Source organism: Rutidosis leptorrhynchoides, chromosome 10, assembly GCF_046630445.1.
Source record: "Rutidosis leptorrhynchoides isolate AG116_Rl617_1_P2 chromosome 10, CSIRO_AGI_Rlap_v1, whole genome shotgun sequence".
NCBI lineage: Eukaryota > Viridiplantae > Streptophyta > Magnoliopsida > Asterales > Asteraceae > Rutidosis > Rutidosis leptorrhynchoides.
Genome location: NC_092342.1, coordinates 275831401 through 275859256, shown reverse-complemented (window position 1 = coordinate 275859256; position 27856 = coordinate 275831401). Strand labels below are relative to the sequence as shown.

The following is a 27856-nucleotide window of genomic DNA, read 5'->3' as shown; positions in this document are numbered from 1 at the left end:
GGGACACGTGTTTACTGTACGTAATTAGCGAATTTATTAAATCAAAATTAGGAGAAAATTAGGATTAGTGAGGAGTAATTTAAGAGTTACACGTGGCTGATTTATGTATGAGATTTATCAAGATACAAGATTCATAATGGTACGAGTTCACGTGATCTTTATAGTTATATTAATATTAATATGAATATATTCGTAATTTTTTTCAACATGTTTTCGATAACATAATCATTATATAGTAATCTCAATCTCAATAGTTTATATATCTTGTTAAATCTCTAAATAGTTTTTTTTTTTTTTTTTGGTAGTCGAGTTATTAATTAATAATGTACAAATTGTTAGAAATCGGGTATAAATTGACTGCCGGATTCGTTCTTGAATCGTGTAATCATTGTCTCTATAAAGTTTTTCGACCCTACGATTGCCTTGGTTATGTAAATGTTCAAGAATAGAATAGAATTCTACACTTGAAAGATTAAAATTAGCAAGACTTTGTTGCTAAAGATTAAAATAGCAAGACTTTGTTGCTAAGTAGATTAGAATAAATAATGAAAGTGTAGAATATAAATAATTAGAAGATTGAGTGCATTATTTGAAGATTTGTTATCTTATACAACTCTTGATTACAACATCTATTTATAGGCTAAAAAGCTAACTTTCTTAACCTCTAAGAAATCTTAGGAGCTAAGGATCATGAATACCGATAATTACTTAACAATTAAGGATACTAAAATATCTAAGTATCCTTAATGGATAGGAATACTTAATGGCTAAGTATTCTTAATAGTTAAGAATACTTAATAGATAAGAATACTTAATAGTTAAGTTTTCTTAGTAACTAAGTTTTCTTAATAACTAAATTTTCTTAGTAACTAAGTTTACATAACATAAGATTAATGTCTAATAACAAGCTTAGATACGCTAACACTCCTCCTTAAGATTGTTGTTAGACATCATAAGCTTAATTTTCAATTGATCTAGCTTCATTTCCGTGAGGGACTTTGTAAACATATCTGCCAATTGATCATCAGAGGTGTATTATTTCAGCTAGACTTTTCCATTCTTCTCGGCTTCTCGAATAGCATGATATTTGATATTGATGTGTTTATTCTTCCGTGTTGCACCGGATTCTCTGCTATAGCAATAGCAGACTTGTTATCACAATAGATTACTGTTGGACATTCTTGAGTTAGATCCAAGTCGGACAACAGCTTTCTTATCCAAACAGCATGATTCACAGCATCCGCGATTGCAATATATTCTGCCTCTGCGGTAGATTGTGCGACAGCGCTTTGCTTCTTTGAGTTCCAACAAAATGCACTTGAACTCCTCTTTATCTTCTTGGCCAACTACTTTAAAACTTTGAGGTTGCTTTACATAAATCTCCTCCTCAAGTTGAGCATTCAAAAATGTAAATTTCACATCAAGATGATGAATTTTCAAATTACGTTGAGCAGCTACAGCTAACAATAACTTGATCGCGTCATGATGAGCAACTGGAGCGAAAGTCTCTCTAAAATCCACATCTGCAATTTAAGAATACCCTTTCACTACCAATCTTGCTTTGTGTTTATGAACTAAACCATCAGGTTGAAACTTAGTTCTAAACACCCATTTGACACCTATTGTATTCTTACCCTTTGGCAAATCAACAAGCTTCCATGTTTCATTTTTCTTAATCATTTCAAAATCTGCTTTCATGGGTTCATTCCATTCATCATGTTTGGAAGCTTCAATATAGCTTTCGGGCTCCATAACAACGTGATTACAAGACTCGTAAATATCAGCAATTTTTCTGGTTCAAAAAACTTCGGTGTCAGTTGTGTCTTCGACATCAAATTCTGGATCATCATAATGAGATTCATTTTGGAGACTTGAAATAGAAGCTTCATGCCTTTTAACTTCATATTCCAATCCCAATAGGCTCCTTCATCAACAGTCACATCTTTACTTTTGTAATCGACATGTGATGCCATGAACAAGTGTTCAGTTGCTTCCTAATTTTCTTCAGTGACATTTGCCAACTGAAGTTCCTTTGTTTGACCCTGATTTTTCTTTACTCTATAATATTTCTCAATATGTCCAAACTTTTTACAAAAATTGCACTTAAAGTTTGGTTTATCTTTGAACCAACAATCAACTTCTTGATGATTTGTATTTTGACAAACTTTACATGGAGGAAAAGTACCTTTGTAATTTCCTTTCTTGTACGCGTTTTGTCTTGAATTTTCCGCCTTGCTATTTTTGAAAGAAGCTTGAAAAGCACATTCAACCTTTTCTTCGGATCTCATAAATGTGATGATCCGGAAATTTCTGACCAAATTTAAACTTAATCTTTATATTAATTCAACACGATAAACAAAGTCTGTAATGTTGAGACTAGAAAATTTTGAAACTATGTTCATATATTAAATGAACCATCGGTCATTCCCGACGATTCACGAGCAACTATGTGTGATTAAATATGTATATATAAATATATATATATATATATATATATATATATATATATATATATATATATATATATATATATATATATATATAAGTTTGAAAATAAATGTATATAATAATGTGAGGTAATTTAAAGAATGGTTAAGTTACTATTAAAATGAATATCTATACACATATATATGATTCTATACAAAATTTATGTTGTATGTATATTATAATATATAAAAGGTATAAATATTACATAGCATATGTAACATTAATAAATTAAATAAAAACTACAAGTTTAGGTATAGTGATATATGAATCTATACATGACTTCTATTGAATACATATGTAAATATAAACTATTCAGTAGATGTCATCATATAATATAATATTACATAAATGGTATTATCTTAAATTACAAATTTGAATTTAATTGATACATTAATCTTATTATTGTCTTTAATATTAATAGTTGTATTAGTAATATTATTATTTCTGATATAAATATATATATATATATATATATATATATATATATATATATATATATATATATATATATATATATATATATAATTGAATTCATGTAACTTGTCATATCCTTTATATTATTTGTATCAGATATTATTATTACTATTATCCTTCAAAATTATTATGATTATTATTATAAAATATTATTAAGATTATAGATATTAGAACATACCATAATTTATTATCAATATCTTTAATAATATCATAATTATCATTTTTATTTTTTTGTATCATCGATATTTAATTTTATAACTAATATAATTAGAATTATTATTAATAACATATTTACAGTTATTTATTTAAAAGAATAATCAATGAATTTCATAAAGGATTCAGTTTAATATCGCGATCATCCTGTATAGTCTTTTGTATATGTTTCTAATTCTAATCCAAAACCGAATCACCTCACAGATACATTCCAAATTATTGTTAGCTATCATTTTCTTCTTTTAATAATTTTTTTTATATTTCTGTACGTGACCACTTTATAGCTGTCGACAAAATTGTTGTTATATGATAAACGAATTACACAAGCTTTCTAGTATCTGTTATCAGTTCCAAACGCCTTCAACAACTCCCATTCAATCGAATCAAAATCGAAAACCCATTAGAAAAACAACTTCGACTCCCCTGTGCTCGAACTGTTTAATAAATTCCTCAAACTAGAATTCAATTTCAAAATGTAATAAAGCCGTTTTGTTAGGAATCAATGAGGTAAACTCTCTGCAAAATCTCAAATCTCAAATCTTTATATCCACTTCAAATTTTAGAGTCAAAGTTAATTATCCAAAAGTCAAAGATTTCGTTCATAGGAAAATTCGGTTTCAGTTTTTTTTTCTGGATAAATTAGGAATTTCTAAAGTTTCTAGGAAAGATTTCAAGTCTTTTTCATTTAGAAATCTAGAGCTAAAACAATCTATATTTCTTAAATCGAATTAAAGGTGTTCTTCGTTTAAATTTTTGCTGTTACCGTTCCTTTATTTTTTTATTTGTTTCTGTTAATGCAAAGTAAAAACAAGGAATCGTTTCTGTTTCAATCACGCAATATAAATCAGATTTTGTAATCACTATTTGGTTATTAAATGGCCTCTGATCGAACTTACCTTTGGGAAAGAAGGTGAAAACAGGGAATAAGATAAATCAAAATAATTACCAAATTAAAAGAGAAAGGAGGTCGACAGAGTAATGGTTAAGGAGGGATTCGGGTATAGAAGAGGTCCTGAGTTCGAGTCCGGGCAGGAGCTTATTATTTTTGGGACTTGTTTTTCTTCAAAGGTTGTTATGTTAATCATTCTTATTATTATTATTATTATTATTATTATTATTATTATTATTATTATTATTATTATTATTATTATTATTATTATTATTATCAATTACTAGTATTATTATGTTACTAATTATTATCAATTAATAATATTATTAGTATTAACACTAGCATTAGTATTTGTATTATTATTATTGAATCATTATTGTTATTATTAATTATTATGCTTAAAATTATTGTTATTATATATTCATTAGTATTATTATTATCATTGTTATCTATATTAAAAATCAATAAATGTAGTTTTATTTAAAATTTTATAATTATTAGTACTATCAATATAGGTATTATCATTATCAATATGATTATGATTATTATTATTATTATTATTATTATTATTATTATTATTATTATTATTATTATTATTATTATTATTATTATTATTATTATTATTATTATTATTATTATTATTATTATGAGAATGATACCAATTACTATTATTTTCGTGTATATCAAAATTAGTACCATTCCTATATTTATTTGTAGTAACATAAGTATTACTATTAATAGTATCATTGATATGATTATTATCGTTATTAGTATTGTTATTATTAAGAATTATTATGACTATTGTCATTTTTACTAAAAATTATTCACTGGTTATCATTAAAAATTAATCCTAGTACTAAGTATCGTTATTATTAATAGTTAGTATTAGGATAACCATTTAACATTAATATTAGTATTATTAGTAATATGATTAGTAAAATTTTTACTAAAAATCATCATGTTTATTAAAAGTACTAATATCATAAATATTCTTTTTCAAACAAAAGAAAATTTTATAAGAATATATTTATTATATAAGTATACTAATACTACATAATATTACGTTTTAACTAATTTAATGTCATCTATATTGATATAACGTTAATTAAGTTATATATCAAATGAACATTATAATAGATGATAAGTATTAATAAAATTATATATATATATATATATATATATATATATATATATATATATATATATATATATATATATATATATATATATATATATATATATATATATATATATATATATATATATTAATCTTAATACAAAAACTAAAAATATATAATTTCGATTACAAGTATATGTATTAATGAATATACAAATGATATAGGTTCGTGAATCCGAGGCCAACCCTATACTTGTTCAATGTCGTTCCATGTGTTTTTACTACAAAATACAGTTGGTGAGTTTCATTTGCTCCCTTTTTACTCATTACATTTTTGGGCTGAGAATACATGCAATGTTTAAATAACTGTTTTTGCAATATTTATATGCGCGAGTTTCATTACTCCCCCTTTTAAATGCTTTTACAATATATATTTTTGGGACTGAGAATGCATGCGCTTTTATAAATGTTTTACGAAATAGACACAAGTAATCGAAACTACATTATATGGTTGAATGATCGAAATCGAATATGCCCCTTTTTATTAAGTCTGGTAATCTAAGAATTAGGGAACAGACACCCTAATTGATGCGAACTCTAAATATAGATCTATCGGGCCCAACAAGCCCCATCCAAAGTACCGGATGCTTTAGTACTTCGAAATTTATATCATGTCCGAAGGAGGATCCCGGAATGATGGGGATATTCTTATATGCATATTGTGAATGTCGGTTACCAGGTGTTCAATCCATATGAATGATATTTTTGTCTCTATGCATGGGACGTATGTTTATGAGAAATGGAAATATGAAATCTTGTGGTCTATTAAAATTATGAAATGATTATTTATGTTAAACTAATGAACTCACCAACCTTTTGGTTGACACTTGAAAGCATGTTTATTCTCAGGTACGAAAGAAATCTTCCTCTGTGTAATTGCTCATTTTAAAGATATTACTTGGGGTCATTCATGACATATTTCAAAAGATGTTGCATTCGAGTCGTTGAGATCATCAAGATTATTATTAAATCAATTATAGTTAGATATATTATAAAATGGTATGCATGCCGTCAACTTTCGATGTAATGAAATATTGTCTTTTCAAAAACGAATGCAATGTTTGTAAAATGTATCATATAGAGGTCAAGTACCTCGCGATGAAATCAACTATTGTGAATCGTTTATATTCGATACGGACTTCGTCCGGATGGATTAGGACGGGTCTTGACAGTTGGTATCAGAGCAGTGGTCTTAGTGAACTATGTCTGCATTAGTGTGTCTGACTGAGAAGTCGTTAGGATGCATTAGTGAGTCTGGACTTCGACCGTGTCTGCATGTCAAAAGTTTTGCTTATCATTTCGTGTCGGAAATCATCTGCTTATCATCCTTAGGAAATTATCTGCTTATTATTCTTAGTCTAGACACGTTTTACTGCATTGACTGCATGAATAGTGTACAGGCAAAATTCATATCTTAGCGTATCTGAAAATTCATATCTTAGCGTATCTGTTGCTGTAGACCTTGCCTGATATCTCTCGTAAATTTCGCCGTAATTTAAGGTATCCTGGTACTATATATATCTATGCATATTATGCATTGAGAATACATCCAACTATCAATTGCTGTCACTAAACTCTTCATATCAAAAATCTTTCCTGAGATCGCGTAAGATGGCCTCTACGAATCGACCAAGTTCCTCTGACTCCGAAGACAGCGTGACAGGAGCACACCAATCAATCAACTATCGTGATTACTGAAGAAAATGGGGGTGGGTTCGCGACATACTCACCCTATGGAGAAGGGAAGAAGGTACTCCATATCATGAATCGAATCTACCACCTAACCTTGGAGTACTCGACCCGCTCACCGGCGAACCTGTTCGCAACACCGTTTATACCCTTTTTGCCAGAATTTTTCGTCTTGAGACTACCATTAACGGAACTAGAGAAGATATCTAATCTCTACCTCACACTGATAACCAACCAGGGTTAGTAGAAGAAGTTAAAGAACTCCGAGCTCGAGTGTTAACTTTAGAGAGCACGGTACACAGTTTGCAAGCACCAGCAGTATCACCAACACCAGTCACATCACCAACCTTAGTACCAACAGCATTAGTACCACCAACAACAACATCCACATCACCAGCTTCGACATCTCATTCTATACCTCGAGTATAATCGTCGTTCTATATGACGTTCTACATCATTTATCTTCTTTCGACATGATGATTATGTAAACTCTAATGTTTTAGAGATTATATATTCTTGTTCAAACGGTAAATCAAATGAATTTAATAACATATTGACTCATTAAATCCATGATTACATCTGAAGAAAATATATATGTATATATATTTTCATAAAGATTTTAATTAAAAATTCTTTCGTACAAACTGTTAATGGTGAAAATATTTTAACGGGTAGGTAATACTCGAGGAATATTTAGATCTCACATTAATAAGTTACACTGTACATTCTTTGAATCTAATTCAACGGTCATTTATTATCCTACTTACATCCATCGATATACGTATCTGTTCACCGCAGAATAACCATTTTCATTCAATTTCGTAATTGGATTTTGATCTATCAGAATCCGACAAGTGGCATAATGAAGAAAACATTTTACAAAATAAAATTTGTTAGAAACAGACAAATTAACTACGAAAATTTTTGTTAAGAATCCACGCTAACTGTTTCCAGCTAACTGTTCCTAGCTAACTGTTAATTCCGTATTACATTTTATTTATCGCAATTTAATTATCTCAATTTACATTCTCGCAATTTTATTTATAGTCATTTAATTTCTGTTATTTACTTTACGCACTTTATTTATCATTATTTAATTTCAGTTATTTATTTTACGCACTTTAAATATCGGGACACGTATAAAAAGTTTTGACATATCATATCGACACATTTATATATATTATTTAGAATAACCATAGACACTCTATATGCAGTAATGAACGAGTTCTCTATACAGGGTTGAGGTTGATTCTACAATAATATATATAATTTGAGTTGTGATCGAGTCTGCGACGAATACGGGTCACGATACGTATTAATTAATTCGAATATTATATATTAAAATATATATGAATTATTAAATCGCTAACTGTGGACTATCAACTGTGGACTACCAACATTGGACAATTAAAATGAATTAAAATATTGACTATAACATATGAAACTAAACAATTCTTTAAGTTTTCCACTTGATTTCACCTTAAACCTCATTTGTATCTTGACGATTACAATTTGCGTTCAAAACTTTCATGATTCTTGAAAACACTTCAATCGATAGGATGAACCAACCGCACTTTATCTACGAAAGAAAAGATTGATGCATATAGTTATGCACTTGAAAAACTCTCAGAAACTGAGTAAACGTTTAACACATAGCTGTGCTAATTTCTTTAGTGTTATTATCACCCAAAATAACTTTGCAGTTCTTCTTCAAAATAGCCAATTTTGTCACAGCTCCAGCAAGACAACTTTGACTTTTCGTACGAAACAACCTTATTATAACGTTGATATATACGTGTGCTCTTTTATTGTCACCAGAGAACCTTTCATATTCCACCATGTTACCATCAGCGTTTAATCATCTAAAAACACAGTTCTCCTGAAACCACCTCGGATTAATAACCGATAATCCAGATATCATAGCATTAAATGCATAGGAAACAGAAAAATGATAGGTGGTCTAAACGGCCAAAAGTTTGATGATAAAGAAAGGAGTGTTAGGAACGTTCGATAGAAAATTGGGTATTGAAAAACAGATTGAGCTACCCATGAAGGAGACCAAGGACAAATACAAGGACCAAATCCTATATTCAAAGTATTCAGGTAATTCTGGATCCGTTGAAATCTTTAGAGAATATCTTGCTCCGAAGTCATGTTAAAATCTTGCGGAAAATCTTTCTCCATCAACCATCGAACTTAGAAATTCCAAAAATATCATCATCAATATCTTCGATATTTCTGAGGATATTTTCATAAATATTCTCGTCCGAGATTATATACCTCATCGTGCTTCCTGTGTATCATTATATTGGAAATATTCAATAGAAAATTTAGTACCGAAAAGCAGATTATGAGAAACTATGAAGAAAGCCGTGGACAAATCACAAAGAATAAGTTTGACTTCAAAGAATCCAAATGATTCAATGTCTGCTAAAGTCTTTAGTGAATATCTTGCTCCTTACTCTAAACCCTTGCAGACAATAGTTTCTATCATCCTCTGATATTAGATATTCAAAGATATTATCTTATCTTTCATTATAAATATCCTCCATATTTCTGAAGATATTTTCATAACTATTCTTATCTGAAATCATTAATATCTTCATGCTATCAGTGTTACATCATATAGAAACTGTTAGTTTCTATATTCTGTAAACTTTCGAGCTTAAAATATGAATATTATTGAAGTAATGTTGGGAACTGATGCATGAGTTAGTATAATATAATGACACTTGATCAACGTGATTATATTACAGTAAGTCATGCTGAGTTTCTAATGGGACGCGATGATTCACAGATTATAACGTCATCATGTGCCATGTTACATAACTCTTTTATTGTGCTTAACTTCTGAACATATCAAGAAAATATATTCTTGATAGTTCTATTCTCAGTGATTCAGGTAATTTGACAAAACAAATCGTGCTACTACCTTTCCTTTCTACCTTGTATATTATGATAATTCGAAACTCCATACCTATGAATTCTGGACCGCTACTTGTGAAAAGTAAACAAAAGAATGAAGCTCCAAAATAGAAAAGGGGTATAAATAGCAGCAAATAAGAGAGAGCATTAACTGTGGATGACAATGATTATAGGAGACAGAAGCAGGGACATTGAAATAAAAGGGAAGACATAAAACTCAACAACAACCCAGAAATTTCAAACCGTGGATATTAGTACGTATAGCAATATAAAGACACGGGAGAATTATAAATATAATAATCCCTAGAGCATAATAGAAATAAACAGATTCTTCAGATGGGAGTTGGAAAAGAAGAACGATCATTGCGATAGTTAGAATAAGAACAAGGATCTGAACAGGGTTAAGCATTTTCATAAATCTTTTGAATTTGGGAATTGAGTATAGAATTGGTGAAAACAAATGGAACGGAAAAGGTAAATTTATAAAGGAAATATCAGACGTAGTAATCGGGGCAGATCACCGTATTTAATTAAAGAGATCTCAATTTCCATAAATCTCGAAGAATCAGATCTTATAGATCTTCAAGATTTTCTTTTAAATCCCTTGAATTGCGGAAATCAATCATAACTACGTCATCGGTTAAAACGAATACACATTTACTCATTTCACACTCTTGCGATAGCTTCACTTATGCTCCTTGCATAATCAAATCGTTTTATCTATATTAATCAATGATAATAAAACTCTATTCACCAACTCATATTCGTCATGAAAACATTTTTATAGTTAGCCATGACGACCTCGATCAAATTTCGGGACGAAATTTCTTTTAACGGGTAGGTACTGTGATGACCCGGAAATTTCTTACCAAATTTAAACTTAATCTTTATATTAATTCGACACGATAAGCAAAGTCTGTAATGTTGAGACTAGAAAATTTTGGAACTATTGTAACGACCTTGGATTTTCCAACGTTTATTTATTAATAATTATTATTATTAATACTTGTGATTAAACGAATGTATGTTATTACATTTACATGTTGCCATGACTGCCCGTACTTAACTTTAAATGCCCGAAACATCTTTGTGACACATGAAACTTACACGAATAATATCTTCGAGTATTATTTACATTCATGATTAGTTTTATTAATCATTTTAATTAACTATGGTTATTAGTTAATTACTTGGGCTTTAATTGGATTCATTTGTTAATTAATGGAACTTGGACTTGATTAATGTAAATGGACTCTTAATTATGGGCTTATAAGCCCACCCTACTTCTTAGTTGGACTAGTTAGCCCATGTCTTACACTTGTAAGTATTATTTAGATGGAAACTAGCTAGTTTTGTTCAAATGAGAATCTAGTTATCATAATCCCCATAAACAACCATCTAGTAACCATATTTAAGGACAATTACATGCAAGAACCTAGTGTGTATTCTCCTCCCCCCCCCCCATGCTTGGCCAAACCGTCAGCCTAGGGGTGTTTTAGAGGAGTTTTCATTCATTTTTTTTTTTGTATTACTTCTACTTGCATTTTGCTCTCTTTTTCTCACACACAAAACACTCTCATACTTGCAACTTTCTTTTCTCTCTTTTCTCTCTAAACTTGTAAGCAACTTGAACTTCTTTTTCTCTTTTTCTTTCTTGCAAAACTGTGGCCTAACACCACTCTCTCATCATCATCATTGTTTGTTTTAATCACTTGATCTTGGTTGTTGTTTAGTTACATGTAATTGTTAGTTAATTACTTACTAGTTTCAAGAATCAAACTTACTAGTTTCATTCTTCTTTTATCTTTTTTTACAAGAACACTCAAGAACATAAACTTACTAGTTTATGTTCTACACTTAATGTATCAAAAGATTGTAAGTTCATAGTTGTTAAACTCATACTTGTAATTCATGTTAGTAAACTTTAAAGTTTACTTTCTTAAAGATCAAACTTTGGTTTGAATCTTTAAAGTATGAACAACAATGAACTAGTTACTTGTTTACTTAGTTTATGTCTTCATTTTATGCACTTTAATTTCATGTTTGTTGGTTGTTATTGGTCAAATGTTACTAGTTAACTTTGATCTCATTAATCTTGAGCTAAAATTAACTTTAAAAGTTCAAGAACATGTAAGTAAGTTTCTTTAATTATAACTTGGTACACTTATGCTAGATCTAGACTTTTGAGTCTTGGATCTTCTAGATCAAACTAAAGAACTATGTTCTACAACTCAAGATCTTGATTTCATGAGTTTACTTTCAAGTTTGTAACTTATTATTAGTTTTAAAATTCATGTATGTGTTAGATCTAAGACTTTGATGTAACTTTGGTTCATCAAACTTCATACAACTCTTAAGTGAGTTGTGCTACATATCTTAGACCTACACTTGTGTCATAATAGTCAAAACTTGGTTAATATTACTTTTACATTTCATGTATGTGTTGATACTAAGACTTTGATGTAACTTTGGTTCATCAAAACACTTGCAACACTTAAGTGAGTTGTGCTTCATGTCTTAGACTTACACTTGGGTTATGATGGTCAAACCTTGGTGAAAATGATGCAAACACATCAACAAGTTGTACACTTGAAGCTATATGCATCAAGGATGAGAACCGTGATAAGCATCGAGCACCAAGACCACCGGAACCCACTATTTTTCTGTTTTCTGTCTTCTGCCTACTGTTTTCTGGTTTCTGTAACAGACCAATACACCTCGGCTACTGTAACCTTGATTTTCAGATATCTCTGCTCGAGTAGATAACTTTTCATATAGCACTCGTCTTAATCCGAGCTACGGTTTAGGATTTATGGCCCTCCGATCATCACTATGTCCATTTAACGTTGTGCTAAAAATTCAGACCTACTCGCACTTAGACCGTCGCCACGGTCAAACGAAGACGAGTTTGCTTCTGTAATCTTTACCACACTTAAAGGACTCATAGACGGAGCCATGGCCACTGGCCTCACCTTATTTCAGTAGGTATAGAGGCCGTGGTGACTGACCGAACTCAGCCTTTGTTTTAAACTACTTCCATAAACGAAACCTACTTTACACCTTTTGTTTGATGATGAATGATGATGACCCTTAAGACCTTATTTACATACTTTTAAACCTATTCAGACAATTTACTGACTTAGTACTATTTGACTTAGGTTAAGGACCCATTTGGACAACCTTCATTACTTGCTTACTTTCCGAGTCATACTTTACCGCTACTTTATCATTGTGAGTTATAGCATTCCCTTTTTACTTTAACTTATTTTGGGAACTGAGAATACATGCGGATTTTATGTTTTACATACTAGGCACGAGTACTTAAACTATATATATGTGTGGGTTATATAACGGCAGAAATATTCCCTTTAGCTCGGTAACGTTTAGTCATTGGTTTTTAAACCGGTGAACGCGAATCTTAGATATGGATCCATAGGGTTTGACATCCCCACTCGGGCTAGTAGCGCTAGCATTTAATGGGTGTTTAATACTTCGTAAATATACGCACTTGCCAAGTGTACTTTCAGGGGGTATAAACGTTAAGTTAGTTACCAAGTGCCCACGGTTAACATATACGTTATCTTACTGTTTTGAAACGCTCTTTGTAGCACTGAAATCTCGTGGCCTACCTTACTTACTGTTATACTTAAAATATAGCTCACCAACCTTTTTGTTGACGTTTTTAAGCATGTTTTTCTCAGGTGCTTAAGGTTATTTGCTTCCGCTGTCGTGCTAGTCTTGCCGTAGACACCCGCTGCTCTAGTGTTATCACCGCATGAACTGTTTATCTTGCATTCAAACTTTAATACATTTGAAACTATGTTTTGTAACGACCTAAGGGTCACATACATTTATTCATGCTTGCTATTCGTAGAAGCATACTGTTGGTGTAAAACAATTGACATCGGTTATGACGTCATCTTTTTATCGTGAATGCAACTTCTTTTATTACAGCATGTAGTACTTAACCTTGTAATGATGTTGTTGTTGATGATTCGTACACGATGGTTTTGTACGGGGCATCACATTTGGTATCAGATAATTGGTTGTAGAGAATTAGGTTGCATTAGTGAGTCTAAGACCGACCCGAGTAGGATTCACTAATAGGACTAATCTACAACTTGCTAGTTTACGTGTTTCTGCTGAACTTACTGCATGCTGCTGCTTACTGTTACTGCTACATGCCGTATGCTACTACATGATTTCACTACTGTATGATATTACTTGCTTTCGATTGCATGCTACTTCTGTACGATTCGTTATTATTGCCATGTTACTTATTGTTATACATGATTTAAACTGTTGGCCTAATACGTGCTTGCTTTATGACTTACTGACACGGAAAATTTATTTTTCCTTGTTCAGATGTCAGATGTTCCACCTGCTATCGTTTTGGGCAGTTTAGACTCGTCAGCCACCCCACCTGCTGCTGCTGCCGACACACCGATCCCGCTACCCACGAGTGACCCCGGCGCTTCATCTTCCGGGACTAGCAGCCAGGCGCCTGCCCCAGTGGATACTTCTAACGGAGCCCAGGACCCTTCGGAGATTCCAGCTCCATCTGTCCCCGGACCTTCAGTATCACATCCCCGCTCCGGCGAGATTGTGATTCCCGCGGAGTTCGGGGAAGGTCCTTTCCGTAACCGGTATCGCCATTGGTGCCGACGCGCCCCTGATGGACGTGTCATTCCGATCGGACCCGCTCGTTACCAACAGATGATGGCCGCTCAAGGACGACCAGTTCAGCCACCCGTACAGCCACCACATGATTCAGACGACCCGTCATCCACTGATGCTTCATCCGACGACACCTCCTCAGATGACTCTGACGAGGAGGACCCCGATGTACCTATTCAGCCACCCTCCACCCCGCCAAAGAAGCGGTATCGCTTCGACGGTACCATCATTCCGGGGATCAACGGAGGACGAGCCTTCACTGACGCATTTGGTAGGCGTCGTAGGGTTACCGCCCGTAAACGGCTTGTGCCGTACCCTGCCGACCCACAGATACGTAAGGTTCCCCGTTACGTACTGACTATTTCTGGATCCGGAACGTCTGCACCTCGTTTCGTGAGGTCCGCACCACCTGCACCACCGGCACCACCTGTACCACCGGCACCACCTTCACCGCCTGCACCGCCTGCCCCACCATCTCCCTCTAACGAGGAACTGAGGCAGGAGGTTGAGATCCTCCGAGCTCGAGTTGCTGAGCTAAAGGACCAGATGGCCCATGTTATGGACATCCTTCACCCACCTTCATCGTAGGGCTTTTGTATTTAGATTTCATTTTGTAATCTAGTTGTAGTTTCATATTTCACTTATGTATTGTACGAATCTATCATGATGTATGAAACTTATTATTAATGAATGGAAACTTTGTGATGTTACTTTTTGCACAAGTGTTCTATTTACGTTACTGTATGGTGTTTTGCGGTACTTGTATCAACTTACGTTACTTAATTAACATGTGTTATGCTGTTTACATGTTGGTTGTTATATACTATATTATTATATATTGAATGCTGGATTTTGACTCGAGTCAAAATGTTTGTATAGAACACCATGGCTAACGGTCGATCCACACCTACTGCTGCTCAAATTGAAGAGATGATCCAAGAACGTGTAGCCGCAGCCATTGCGGAAATGCAACCCCAAGCTCCACCGCCACTGCCACCACCACCGGTTATTCAACCCGTTCGAAATGGGTGTACTTACAAGGAATTCCAGAGCTGTAAACCACATAACTTCAGCGGCACTGAGGGACCGGTTGGTCTCACCAGATGGTTCGAGAAACTTGAATCAGTATTTCGAGTTAGCAAATGTTCGGAAGACAGCAAAACTAAATTTGCTTCTTGCACGCTATCTGACAGCACGCTCACGTGGTGGAACACAATGGCACAGGCACAAGGCATTGATGAGGCGTATGCTACGCCATGGGAGGAATTTAAGTGTGCCATGATTGAGGAGTATTGTCCGAGAACCGAAATCTAAAAGATGGAAATGGAATTCACGCAGTTAAAGGCCGTTGGGAACGACCTTGATGGTTACAACAGGAGATTTTTGGAACTAGCCCTGATGTCTCTGACAATGGTCACCCCAGAATTCAAGCGAATGGAGAGATACTTCTGGGGACTCCCTAAATCCATCAAGGGAAACGTCACCTCGTCCAAGCCACCGAATGTTCCCGAAGCGATGCGCATGGCGCATACTTTAATGAATCAGATAACCATCGATGAACCTGAGAAAACTAAGTCTGAAGCGGGTACTAGTGAGAAGCGCAAATGGGATAACCACAACAACAACAATAACAACAACAACAACAACAACAACAACAACAACAACAACAACAACATGGGAAGGAACTATGATCAGAACCCGGCGAAACGACATGAGGGTTTCAGAGGAAACAACAATGGTGGAAACCCCAACCCCAACAACAACACCAACTCTAACCTGAACTATAAAGGAACCTTACCACAATGCAAGCGGTGTTACAAACACCACACTGGGTATTGCAATGTTGTCTGTGAGAAGTACCAACGGTCTGGGCATGTTGGAAAAGACTGCAAGGTCACCACTTTGAATGGGAAGCCAAACACCAACGGGCCAAAGAAGTGTTATGAATGCGGGCAAACGGGCCATTTCAGAAATGCGTGTCCAAACAAAAGAAAAGATGGCGGACCACCCCGCGCTAGAGCTTTCAATGTTAATGCAAGGGACTCACGCGAAAACCCCGACTTGGTGACAGGTATATTTAAAATCAACAATCTTTTAGCTTCTGTCTTGTTTGATACTGGTGCAGATAGAAGTTATGTATGTAGACATTTTTGCGATAAGATTAATTGGTCATTAGTCCCGTTTAAAGAGAGTATGCTTGTCGAGGTTGCCAATGGAAAACTTGAAAAGGTTAACCATATTAGTCGTGGAGCTATTATCAACATAGCTGGTGCAGATTTCGAAATTGATTTGATACCTATCAAATTGGAAAGTTTTGACGTGATCGTCGGTATGGATTGGTTGAGCAAGATAAGAGCCGATATTATCTGTGGAGATAAAGCTCTTCGTATACCACAAGGAGATTGTGAACCACTGGTTATTTATGGAGAGAGATGTACCTCGAAGTTGAACCTCATTAGTTGCGTGAAAGCGCAAAAGATTATGAAGAAGGGACGTCTTGCTGTCCTAGCACATGTGAAAACGGTAGAAACTAAGGTGAAGAGCATGAACGACGTTCGAATTGTGAACGAATTTTCCGATGTCTTCCCAGAGGAATTGCCTGGATTACCGCCGCCGAGAGCCGTAGAGTTTCAGATTGACTTAGTGCCAGGAGCTGCACCTGTAGCTCGCGCACCTTATAGACTTTCACCTTCCGAGATGCAAGAGTTACAGAGCCAACTACAAGAACCACTTGATCGAGGATTTATCCAACCAAGCTTCTCGCCTTGGGGAGCACCTGTCCTGTTTGTGAAGAAGAAGGATGGATCCTTCCGTATGTGTATCAACTACCGTGAGCTCAACAAATTGACTATCAAGAATCAGTATCATCTTCCCCACATTGACGATCTTTTTGATCAACTACAAGGATCGAGTGTTTACTCCAAGATCGATTTGCGATCGGGCTATCACCAGTTGAGGGTGAAAGAAAGTGACGTGATGAAAACTGCATTCAGGACCCGTTATGGTCATTATGAGTTTCTCGTGATGCCATTCGGTTTGACAAATGCACCTGCCGTGTTCATGGATCTCATGAATCGTGTCTGCAAGCCGTACTTGGATAAGTTTGTTATCGTCTTCATAGATGATATCCTCATCTACTCTAAGAGCGAAGAAGAGCATGAGCAGCACCTCCGACTAGTACTTGAACTCCTGAGACAAGAACAACTTTACGCCAAATTCTCTAAGTGTGAATTTTGGTTGAAGGAAGTCCAGTTTCTGGGTCATGTTGTGAGCGACCAGGGTATCAAAGCTGATCCCGCCAAGATTGAAGCTATCAGCAAGTAGGAGACCCCCACTACTCCAACTCATATTTGCCAATTCCTAGGTCTCGCCGGTTACTACCGAAGGTTCATTGAAGGATTTTCTCTGATTGCGCGTCCTTTGACCGCGCTGACTCACAAGGGCAAGAAGTTCGTTTGGGAACCCATACACGAATCAGCATTCCAAACTTTAAAGAAGAAGTTAACCACCGCACCTATCCTATCACTTCCTGAGGGCAGTGACGACTTTGTTGTTTATTGTGATGCATCGAAAAGTGGTTTTGGTTGTGTACTGATGCAACGATCAAAGGTCATCGCTTACGCCTCCTTTCAACTGAAGATTCACGAGCGGAACTACACTACTCACGATCTTGAACTTGGAGCCGTTGTCTTTGCACTCAAATTGTGGAGACACTATTTGTATGGAACTAAGAGTACTATCTTCACCGATCACAAGAGTCTCCAGCACATCTTCGATCAGAAGCAACTGAATATGAGACAGCGTCGATGGATCGAGACACTCAACGACTATGATTGTGAACTCCGTTATCATCCTGGCAAGGCTAATGTTGTAGCTGACGCTTTGAGCCGAAAGGAGAGGACGGCACCTCTTTGTGTTAGGGCTCTGAACATCACCATCCATTCGAACCTCAACAGCCAGATCAGAATAGCCCAAGATGAGGCTCTCAAGGAGGAGAATATATCTCACGAACATTTGAACATACTTGTCTCTCGATTCGAGGTTAGGGAGTCTGGACTCCGATGTTATGCCGGAAGAATTTGGGTACCTTGCTATGGAGATCTACGAAACCTTATACTTGATGAAGCACACAAATCGAGATATTCGATTCACCCCGGTGCGGGCAAGATGTACCACGACCTTAAAGAACAGTATTGGTGGCCGAACCTTAAGAAGGACGTTGCGACTTATGTTGGTAAGTGTTTGACTTGCTCGAAGGTTAAGGCCGAGCATTAGAGACCTTCTGGTTTACTTCAACAACCAGAAATCCCACAATGGAAGTGGGAAAGGATAACGATGGATTTCATCACCAAGCTACCAAAGACGGTGGGCGGATACGATACTATTTGGGTTATTGTTGACCGCCTTACTAAATCTGCACACTTCTTGGCAATGAAGGAGACGGATACGATGGAGAGACTTGCTCTATTATACATCAAAGAAGTTGTATCCCGTCATGGTGTACCTTTATCGATCATCTCCGATCGAGATCCCCGTTTTGCTTCTAGATTTTGGCGTTCCTTGCAAGAAGCCATGGGAACTCGTCTTGACATGAGTACTGCATATCACCCACAGACAGACTGGCAAAGTGAACGAACGATTCAGACTTTGGAGGACATGTTGCGTGCATGTGTTATTGATTTCGAAAAGGCCTGGGAAAGGCATTTGTCGTTAGCAGGAATTCTCGTACAACAACAGTTATCACTCGAGCATTAATGCTGCACCTTTTGAAGCATTGTATGGCCGCAAGTGCCGATCTCCTATTTGTTGGGCCGAAGTAGGCGAAAAGCAAATCACCGGACCCGAGGTAGTCCATGAAACGATGGAGAAGATTGCTCAGATTCAAGCTAGATTTAAGACTGCCCGCGATCGTCAGAAGAGTTATGCTGATCTTAAACGTAAATACTTTGAATTCAACGTGGGCGACCGTGTAATGTTAAAGGTTGCACCTTGGAAAGGTGTGATCCATTTTGGAAAACGTGGAAAGTTGAACCCACGATACATTGGTCCTTTTGAGATCTTGGAACGTGTTAGACCCGTTGCTTACCGTTTGGATCTACCAGCACAATTGAGCTCAGTTCATCCTACCTTCCACGTGTCAAACTTGAAGAAGTGTCTTGTTGCACCTGAACTTATCATACCACTTGAGGAACTTATGATTGACGACAAACTCCACTTTGTGGAAGAACCTGTTGAAATTATGGACCGTGAGGTCAAGACTTTGAAACGCAACAAGATTCCGATCGTCCGAGTGCGATGGAATGCCAAACGTGGACCTGAATTTACTTGGAAACGAGAGGATCAAATGATGCAGAAGTATCCTCACCTTTTCCCGACTCCTCCATCTACCTCAGCTTAAAATTTCGGGACAAAATTTTCTTTAACAGGTGGGTAATGTAACGACCTTGGATTTTCCAACGTTTATTTATTAATAATTATTATTATTAATACTTGTGATTAAACGAATGTATGTTATTACATTTACATGTTGCCATGATTGCCCGTACTTGACTTTAAATGCCCGAAACGTCTTTTTGACACACAAAACTTACACGAATAATATCTTCGAGTATTATTTACATTCATGATTAGTTTTATTAATCATTTTAATTAACTATAGTTATTAGTTAATTACTTGGGCTTTAATTGGATTCATTTGTTAATTAATGGAACTTGGACTTGATTAATGTAAATGGACTCTTGATTATGGGCTTTTAAGCCCACCCTACTTCTTAGTTGGACTAGTTAGCCCATGTCTTACACTTGTAAGTATTATTTAGATGGAAACTAGCTAGTTTTGTTCAAATGAGAATATAGTTACCATAATCCCCATAAACAACCATCTAGTAACCACCTTTAAGGACAATTACATGCAAGAACCTAGTGTGTATTCTCCTCCCCCCCATGCTTGGCCAAACCGTCGGCCTAGGGGTGTTTTAGAGGAGTTTTCATTCATTTTTTTTTGTATTACTTCTACTTGCATTTTGCTCTCTTTTTCTCACACACAAAACACTCTCATACTTGCAACTTTCTTTTCTCTCTTTTCTCTCTAAACTTGTAAGCAACTTGAACTTCTTTTTCTCTTTTTCTTTCTTGCAAAACCGTGGCCTAACACCACTCTCTCATCATCATCATTGTTTGTTTTAATCACTTGATCTTGGTTGTTGTTTAGTTACATGTAATTGTTAGTTAATTACTTACTAGTTTCAAGAATCAAACTTACTAGTTTCATTCTTCTTTTATCTTGTTTTTACAAGAACACTCAAGAACATAAATTTACTAGTTTATGTTCTACACTTAATGTATCAAAAGATTGTAAGTTCATAGTTGTTAAACTCATACTTGTAATTCATGTTAGTAAACTTTAAAGTTTACTTTCTTAAAGATCAAACTTTGGTTTGAATCTTTAAAGTATGAACAACAATGAACTAGTTACTTGTTTACTTAGTTTATGTCTTCATTTTATGCACTTTAATTTCATGTTTGTTGGTTGTTATTGGTCAAATGTTACTAGTTAACTTTGATCTCATTAATCTTGAACTAAAATTAACTTTAAAAGTTCAAGAACATGTAAGTAAGTTTATTTAATTATAACTTGGTACACTTATGCTAGATCTAGACTTTTGAGTCTTGGATCTTCAAGATCAAACTAAAGAACTATGTTCTACAATTCAAGATCTTGATTTCATGAGTTTACTTTCAAGTTTGAAACTTATTATTAGTTTTAAAGTTCATGTATGTGTTAGATCTAAGACTTTGATGTAACTTTGGTTCATCAAACTTCATACAACTCTTAAGTGAGTTGTGCTACATGTCTTAGACCTACACTTGTGTCATAATAGTCAAAACTTGGTTAATATTACTTTTACATTGCATGTATGTGTTGAATCTAAGACTTTGATGTAACTTTGGTTCATCAAAACACTTGCAACACTTAAGTGAGTTGTGCTTCATGTCTTTGACTTACACTTGGGTTATGATGGTCAAACCTTGGTGAAAATGATGCAAACACATCAACAAGTTGTACAATTGAAGCTATATGCATCAAGGATGAGAACCGTGATAAGCATCGAGCACCAAGACCACCGGAACCCACTACTTTTCAGTTTTCTGTCTTCTGCCTACTGTTTTCTGGTTTCTGTAACAGACCAATACACCTGGGCTACTTTAACCTTGATTTTCAGATAGCTCTGTTCGAGTAGATAACTTTTCATATAGGACTCGTCTTAATCCGAGCTACGGTTTAGGATTTATGGCCCTCCGATCATCACTATGTCCATTTAACGTTGTGCTGAAAATTCAGACCTACTCGCACTTAGACCGTCGCCACGGTCAAATGAAGACGAGTTTGCTTCTGTAATTTTTACCACACTTAAAGGACTCATAGACGGAGCCATGACCACTGGCCTCACCTTATTTCAGTAGGTATAGAGGCCGTGGTGACTGACCGAACTCAGCCTTTGTTTTAAACTACTTCCATAAACGAAACCTACTTTACACCTTTTGTTTGATGATGAATGATGATGACCCTTAAGACCTTATTTACATACTTTTAAACCTATTCAGACGATTTACTGACTTAGTACTATTTGAATTAGGTTGAGGACCCGTTTGGACAACCTTCATTACTTGCTTACTTTTCGAGTCATACTTTACCGCTACTTTATCATTGTGAGTTATAGCATTCCCTTTTTACTTTAACTTATTTTGGGAACTGAGAATACATGCGGATTTTATGTTTTACATACTAGGCACGAGTACTTAAACTATATATATGTGTGGGTTATATAACGGCAGAAACATTCCCTTTAGCTCGGTAACGTTTAGTCATTGGTTTTTGAACCGGTGAACGCGAATCTTAGATATGGATCCATAGGGTTTGACATCCCCACTCGGGCTAGTAGCGCTAGCATTTAACGGGTGTTTAATACTTTGTAAATATACGCGCTTGCCAAGTGTACTTTCAGGGGGTATAAACGTTAAGTTAGTTACCAAGTGCCAACGGTTAACATATACTTTATCTTACTGTTTTGAAACGCTCTTTGTAGCACTGAAATCTCGTGGCCTACCTTACTTACTGTTATACTTAAACTATAGCTCACCAACCTTTGTGTTGACGTTTTTAAGCATGTTTTTCTCAGGTGCTTAAGGTTATTTGCTTCCGCTGTCGTGCTAGTCTTGCTGTAGACACCCGCTGCTCTAGTGTTATCACCGCATGAACTGTTTATCTTGCATTTAAACTTTAATACATTTGAAACTATGTTTTGTAACGACCTAAGGGTCACATACATTTATTCATGCTTGCTATTCGTAGAAGCATACTGTTGGTGTAAAACAATCGACGTCGGTTATGACGTCATCTTTTTTTAATCGTGAATGCAACTTCTTTTATTACAACATGTAGTACTTAACCTTGTAATGATCCTGTTGTTGATGATTCGTACACGATGGTTTTGTACGGGGCATCACAACTATGTTCATATATTAAATGAACCATCGGTCATTCCCAACGATTCACGAGCAACTATGTGTGATTAAATATGTATATATAAATATATATATATATATATAAATATATATATAAGTTTGAAAATAAATGTATATAATAATGTGAGGTAATTTATAGAATGGTTAAGTTATTATTAAAATGAATACCTATACACATATATATGATTCTATACAAAATTTATGTTGTATGTATATTATAATATATAAAAGGTATAAATATTACATAGCATATGTAACATTAATAAATTAAATAAAAACTACAAGCTTAGGTATAGTGATATATGAATCTATACATGACTTCTATTGAATACATATATAAATATAAACTATTCAGTAGATGTCATCCTACAATATAATATTACATAAATGGTATTATCTTAAATTACAAATTTGAATTTAATTGATACATTAATCTTATTATTGTCTTTAATATTAATAGTTGTATTAGTAATATTATTATTTCTGATATAAATATATATATATATATATATATATATATATATATATATATATACATATATATGTATATATATATATACATATATATGTATATATATATATACATATATATGTATATATATATACATATATATGTATATATATATATACATATATATGTATATATATATATATATATATAAATTGAATTCATGTAACTTGTCATATCCTTTATATTATTTGTATCAGATATTATTATTACTATTATCCTTAAAAATTATTATGATTATTATTATAAAATATTATTAAGATTATAGATATTAGAACATACCATAATTTATTATCAATATCTTTAATAATATCATAATTATCATTTTTATTTTTTTGTATCATCGATATTTAATTTTATAACTAATATAATTAGAATTATTATTAATAACATATTTACAATTATTTATTTAAAAGAATAATCAATGAATTTCATAAAGGATTCAGTTTAATATCGCGATCATCCTGTATAGTCTTTTGTATCTGTTTCTAATTCTAATCCAAAACCGAATCACCTCACAGATACATTCCAAATTATTGTTAGCTGTCATTTTCTTCTTTTAATATTTTTTTTTTTATATTTCTGTACGTGACCACTTTATAGCTGTCGACAAAATTGTTGTTATATGATAAACGAATTACACAAGCTTTCCAGTATCTGTTATCAGTTCCAAACGCCTTCAACAACTCCCATTCAATCGAATCAAAACCGAAAACCCATTAGAAAAACAACTTCGACTCCCCTGTGCTCGAACTGTTTAATAAATTCCTCAAATTAGAATTCAATTTCAAAATGTAATAAAGCCGTTTTGTTAGGAATCAATGAGGTAAACTCTCTGCAAAATCTCAATTCTCAAATCTTTATATCCACTTCAAATTTTAGAGTCAAAGTTAATTATCCAAAAGTCAAAGATTTTGTTCATAGGAAAATTCGGTTTCAGTGTTTTGTTTCTGGATAAATTAGGAATTTCTAAAGTTTCTAGGAAAGATTTCAAGTCTTTTTCATTTAGAAATCTAGAGCAAAAACAATCTATATTTCAAAAATCGAATTAAAGGTGTTCTTCGTTTAAATTTTTGCTGTTACCGTTCCTTTATTTTTTTATTTGTTTCTGTTAATGCAAAGTAAAAACAAGGAATCGTTTCTGTTTCAATCACGCAATATAAATCAGATTTTGTAATCACTATTTGGTTATTAAATGGCCTCTGATCGAACTGACCTTTGGGGAAGAAGGTGAAAATAGGGAATAGGATAAATCAAAATAATTACCAAATTAAAACAGAAAGAAGGTCGACAAAGTAATGGTTAAGGAGGGATTCGGGTATAGAAGAGGTCCTGAGTTCGAGTCCGGGCAGGAGCTTATTATTTTTGGGGCTTGTTTTTCTTCAAAGGTTGTTATGTTAATCATTCTTATTATTATTATTATTATTATTATTATTATTATTATTATTATTATTATTATTATTATTATTATTATTATTATTATCAATTACTAGTATTATTATGTTACTAATTATTATCAATTAATAATATTATTAGTATTAACACTAGCATTAGTATTTGTATTATTATTATTGAATCATTATTGTTATTATTAATTATTATGCTTAAAATTATTGTTATTATATATTCATTAGTATTATTATTATCATTGTTATCTATATTAAAAATCAATAAATGTAGTTTTATTTAAAATTTTATAATTATTAGTACTATCAATATAGGTATTATCATTATCAATATGATTATGATTATTATTATTATTATTATGAGAATGATACCAATTACTATTATTTTCGTGTATATCAAAATTAGTATCATTCCTATAATTATTTGTAGTAACATAAGTATTACTATTAATGGTATCATTGATATGATTATTATCGTTATTAGTATTGTTATTATTAAGAATTATTATGACTATTGTCATTTTTACTAAAAATTATCCACTGGTTATCATTAAAAATTAATCCTAGTACTAAGTATCGTTATTATTAATAGTTAGTATTAGGATAACCATTTAACATCAAAATTAGTATTATTAGTAATATGATTAGTAAAATTTTTACTAAAAATCATCATGTTTATTAAAAGTACTAATATCATAAATATTCTTTTTCAAACAAAAGAAAATTTTATAAGAATATATTTATTATATAAGTATACTAATACTACATAATATTACATTTTAACTAATATAATGTCATCTATATTGATATAACATTAATTAAGTTATATATCAAATGAACATTATAATAGATGATAAGTATTAATAAAATTATATATATATATATATATATATATATATATATATATATATATATATATATATATATATATATATTAATCTTAATATAAAAACTAAAAATATATAATTTCGATTACAAGTATATGTATTAATGAATATACAAATGATATAGGTTCGTGAATCCGAGGCCAACCATATACTTGTTCAATGTCGTTCCATGTGTTTTTACTACAAAATACAGTTGGTGAGTTTCATTTGCTCCCTTTTTACTCATTACATTTTTGAGCTGAGAATACATGCAATGTTTAAATAACTGTTTTTGTAATATTTATATGCGCGAGTTTCATTACTCCCCTTTTTAATGATTTTGCAATATATATTTTTGGGACTGAGAATGCATGCGCTTTTATAAATGTTTTACGAAATAAACACAAGTAATCGAAACTACATTATATGGTTGAATGATTGAAATCGAATATGCCCCTTTTTATTAAGTCTGGTAATCTAAGAATTAGGGAACAGACACCCTAATTGACGCAAACTCTAAAGATAGATCTATCGGGCCCAACAAGCCCCATCCAAAGTACCGGATGCTTTAGTACTTCGAAATTTATATCATGTCCGAAGGAGGATCCCGAAATGATGGGGATATTCTTATATGCATATTATGAATGTCGGTTACCAGGTGTTCAATTCATATGAATGATATTTTTGTCTCTATGCATGGGACGTATGTTTACGAGAAATGGAAATATGAAATCTTGTGGTCTATTAAAATTATGAAATGATTATTTATGTTAAACTAATGAACTCACCAACCTTTTGGTTGACACTTGAAAGCATGTTTATTCTCAGGTACGAAAGAAATCTTCTGCTGTGTAATTGCTAATTTTAAAGATATTACTTGGGGTCATTCATGACATATTTCAAAAGACGTTGCATTCGAGTCATTGAGATCATCAAGATTATTATTAAATCAATTATAGTTAGATATATTATAAAATGGTATGCATGCCGTCAACTTTCGATGTAATGAAATATTGTCTTTTCAAAAACGAATGCAATGTTTGTAAAATGTATCATATAGAGGTCAAGTACCTCGCGATGAAATCAACTATTGTGAATCGTGTATATTCGATACGGACTTCGTCCAGATGGATTAGGACGGGTCTTGACAATAAAGACCCTTTGTTCTTGTGCTTGAAACTTGCTGGTTAGTTCAGAAACCGTAAGCATGCTAACATCACAAGATTCTTCTATTGCAGAAATTTTGGCTTCAAACTTTTGAGGAACACTTATCATGATTTTTTCCACCACTTTATGGTCTGCAATTTTATCACCATGAAGTCTAATTTGATTAACAACATCCATTATTCGCGATGAATAATCTTTCACGAGTTCATCATCGTTCATTTTCAACAATTCAAACTCTCGTCTCAGAGTCAATAATCTGACAGCTTTTACTCTATCAGAACCTTCATAGGTATCTTGGATTTTATCACACACAGCTTTTGGTGTGTTCAAGTCCATTATTGAGGTAAAAATTTGATCAGCAAGTCCTGAATGCAAACAGGTAAGTGCTTTATCTTTCTTCAGCAACTCTTCCTCATAATTTCTTAATTGAGCAACAGTTGGGTTTGCTCTGAGTGCTGAAGGATCTTCATCAGTCTCTACAACCTTCCATAAACCTTGAGACTTCAAATATGTCTTCATCTTTACTGCCCAAATATGAAAGTGCAACCCATTAAATGTTGAAATTGCTTGAGCAGTTGAACTAGATGCCATGTCTAGTATAAATTTCTTTAGCATGAATAAAACAGCCCCTTAAGAAGAGAGCTCTGATACCACTGTAAATATTCAAGAATAGAATAGAATTCTACACTTGAAAGATTAAAATTAGCAAGACTTTGTTGCTAAAGATTAAAATAGCAAGACTTTATTGCTAAGTAGATTAGAATAAATAATGGAAGTGTAGAATAGAAATAATTAGAAGATTGAGTGCATTATTTGAAGATTTGTTATCTTATACAACTCTTGATTACAACA

The 27856-nt window shown here is 33.3% G+C and overlaps 1 protein-coding gene across 1 annotated transcript; it reads right to left on the bottom strand.

The window, feature by feature from the left end:
* Positions 1–1994: 1994 nt before the first annotated feature.
* Positions 1995–27595, bottom strand: LOC139871053 (uncharacterized). Its single transcript, XM_071858799.1, has 2 exons — positions 27018–27595; positions 1995–2310 (listed from the first exon to the last, which is right to left on the bottom strand). Exons 1-2 carry the CDS (start codon positions 27593–27595, stop codon positions 1995–1997), a joined length of 894 nt encoding a protein of 297 aa, XP_071714900.1.
* Between the last annotated feature and the right edge of the window lie 261 nt (positions 27596–27856).

What these genes read in the sequence shown, in the direction of transcription:
- LOC139871053 (XM_071858799.1), bottom strand. Translation starts at nt 27,595, where the DNA reads ATGGCATCTAGTTCAACTGCTCAAGCAATTTCAACATTTAATGGGTTG. An exon ending in GTTTCTGAACTAACCAGCAA is followed by an intron (nt 2,311 to 27,017) that starts GTTTCAAGCACA and finishes AAATTTGGTCAG; the next exon opens with AAATTTCCGGATCATCACAT.